Source organism: Camelina sativa, chromosome 7, assembly GCF_000633955.1.
Source record: "Camelina sativa cultivar DH55 chromosome 7, Cs, whole genome shotgun sequence".
Classification (NCBI taxonomy): domain Eukaryota; kingdom Viridiplantae; phylum Streptophyta; class Magnoliopsida; order Brassicales; family Brassicaceae; genus Camelina; species Camelina sativa.
Window position 1 is genome coordinate 23,583,390 of NC_025691.1, and position 1,485 is coordinate 23,584,874.

A 1,485-nucleotide genomic window follows, 5' to 3' on the forward strand; every position below is an offset into this window, starting at 1 on the left:
CTAGGATTTAAAATTTAGAATTAAAGGGTTTTGTACTTATTTGGTCTATGTTGTGTTATGGATAATATGCTATGGATAAAGATCTAACCAAATTTATGTATGTATATTTTGTATGAATAAACACAAGTAACTATCTATTAACAATACTGCAATTGATTATCCACTTATAATTGAACAAATGTTCAACGACTGATGGATACTGTATAATCTAAAAATTCATAAAAAATATAGCAATATGTATCTTAAAATGTAGAAAATATATAATCATAACATATTTTATATAAATAAATAGAAAATTTGTTTTATGATAACAAATAAATATATTTTACTTTGTTAAAGTGTTAACAACAAAAAAGAAGAGAAAAAGAGAGAAAAGAATGAGAGAAAGAGATGTAAGTTGTTAGTAAGGGCAAAAATGTAAAAAGAAACTGGACACATAAACAAAAAACTTGGGAAAGTATACCATGAGTAGAAAGTGGGTTTTTGTGATAATACTTTAAGATTTATCTGGATTCTGTTATTTTAAAAATTCCAATCTTTTTTATTTTTATGGGTGCTGTGTTGTGACCAATGTCTATGGCAATGCACCATTGTCTATCTCTCCTTACTAACTGCAAGAGCTTAAGAGCTCTAACTCAAATCCATGGCTTCTTTATCAAATCCGGCGTCGATTCCGATTCTTACTTCACCGGAAAACTTATCTTACAATGTGCGGTTTCCATTCCCGACGCTTTACCTTACGCTCGACGTCTTTTGTTCTGTTTTCCTGAACCCGATGCGTTCATGTTCAACACTCTCGTCCGGGGCTACTCCGAATCCGATGACCCGGGTAACTCCGTAGCGGTGTTTGTGGAGATGATTCGGAAAGGTTTAGTCTTTCCGGATAGCTTCTCCTTCGCGTTTGTTGTCAAGGCGGTTGCGAATTTAAGGTGTTTAAGAACTGGGTTTCAGATGCATTGTCAAGCTTTGAAGCATGGCCTTGATTCGCATTTGTTCGTTGGTACTACTTTGATCGGTATGTATGGGGAATGTGGGTGTGTGGAGTTTGCTCGCAAGGTGTTCGACGAAATGCGTCAACCGAATTTGGTTGCGTGGAACGCTGTGATCACTGCCTGTTTCAGGGGGAATGATGTTTCCAAAGCCAGGGAAATCTATGATAAGATGCTGGTAAAGAATCACACATCGTGGAACGTGATGCTTGCTGGGTACACTAAATCTGGGGAGGTTGAGAGTGCTAAACGGATCTTCTTGGAGATGCCTCACAGAGATGATGTCTCTTGGAGCACTATGATTGTTGGGTTTGCTCATAATGGGAGTTTCAGTGATGCTTTCTCGTATTTCAGGGAGTTGCAACGAGCGGAGATGAGACCAAACGAGGTAAGTCTGACTGGAGTTCTTTCTGCATGTTCACAATCCAGGGCATTTGAGTTTGGGAAGACGATACACGGGTTTGTAGAGAAATCAGGGTATAGTTGGATAGTTTCT

The 1,485-nt window shown here is 37.8% G+C and overlaps 1 protein-coding gene across 1 annotated transcript in view; it reads left to right on the top strand.

Annotated features, from left to right (window-relative positions):
- Positions 570-1,485, top strand: part of LOC104704886 (pentatricopeptide repeat-containing protein At2g03380, mitochondrial-like) — a 2,825-nt gene continuing 1,909 nt past the window's right edge. The window contains exon 1 of the mRNA XM_019227131.1: positions 570-1,479. Within this exon, the coding sequence (XP_019082676.1) occupies positions 571-1,479 (909 nt within the window). The 5' untranslated portion in view covers position 570. The remainder of the gene's footprint in view (positions 1,480-1,485) is intronic.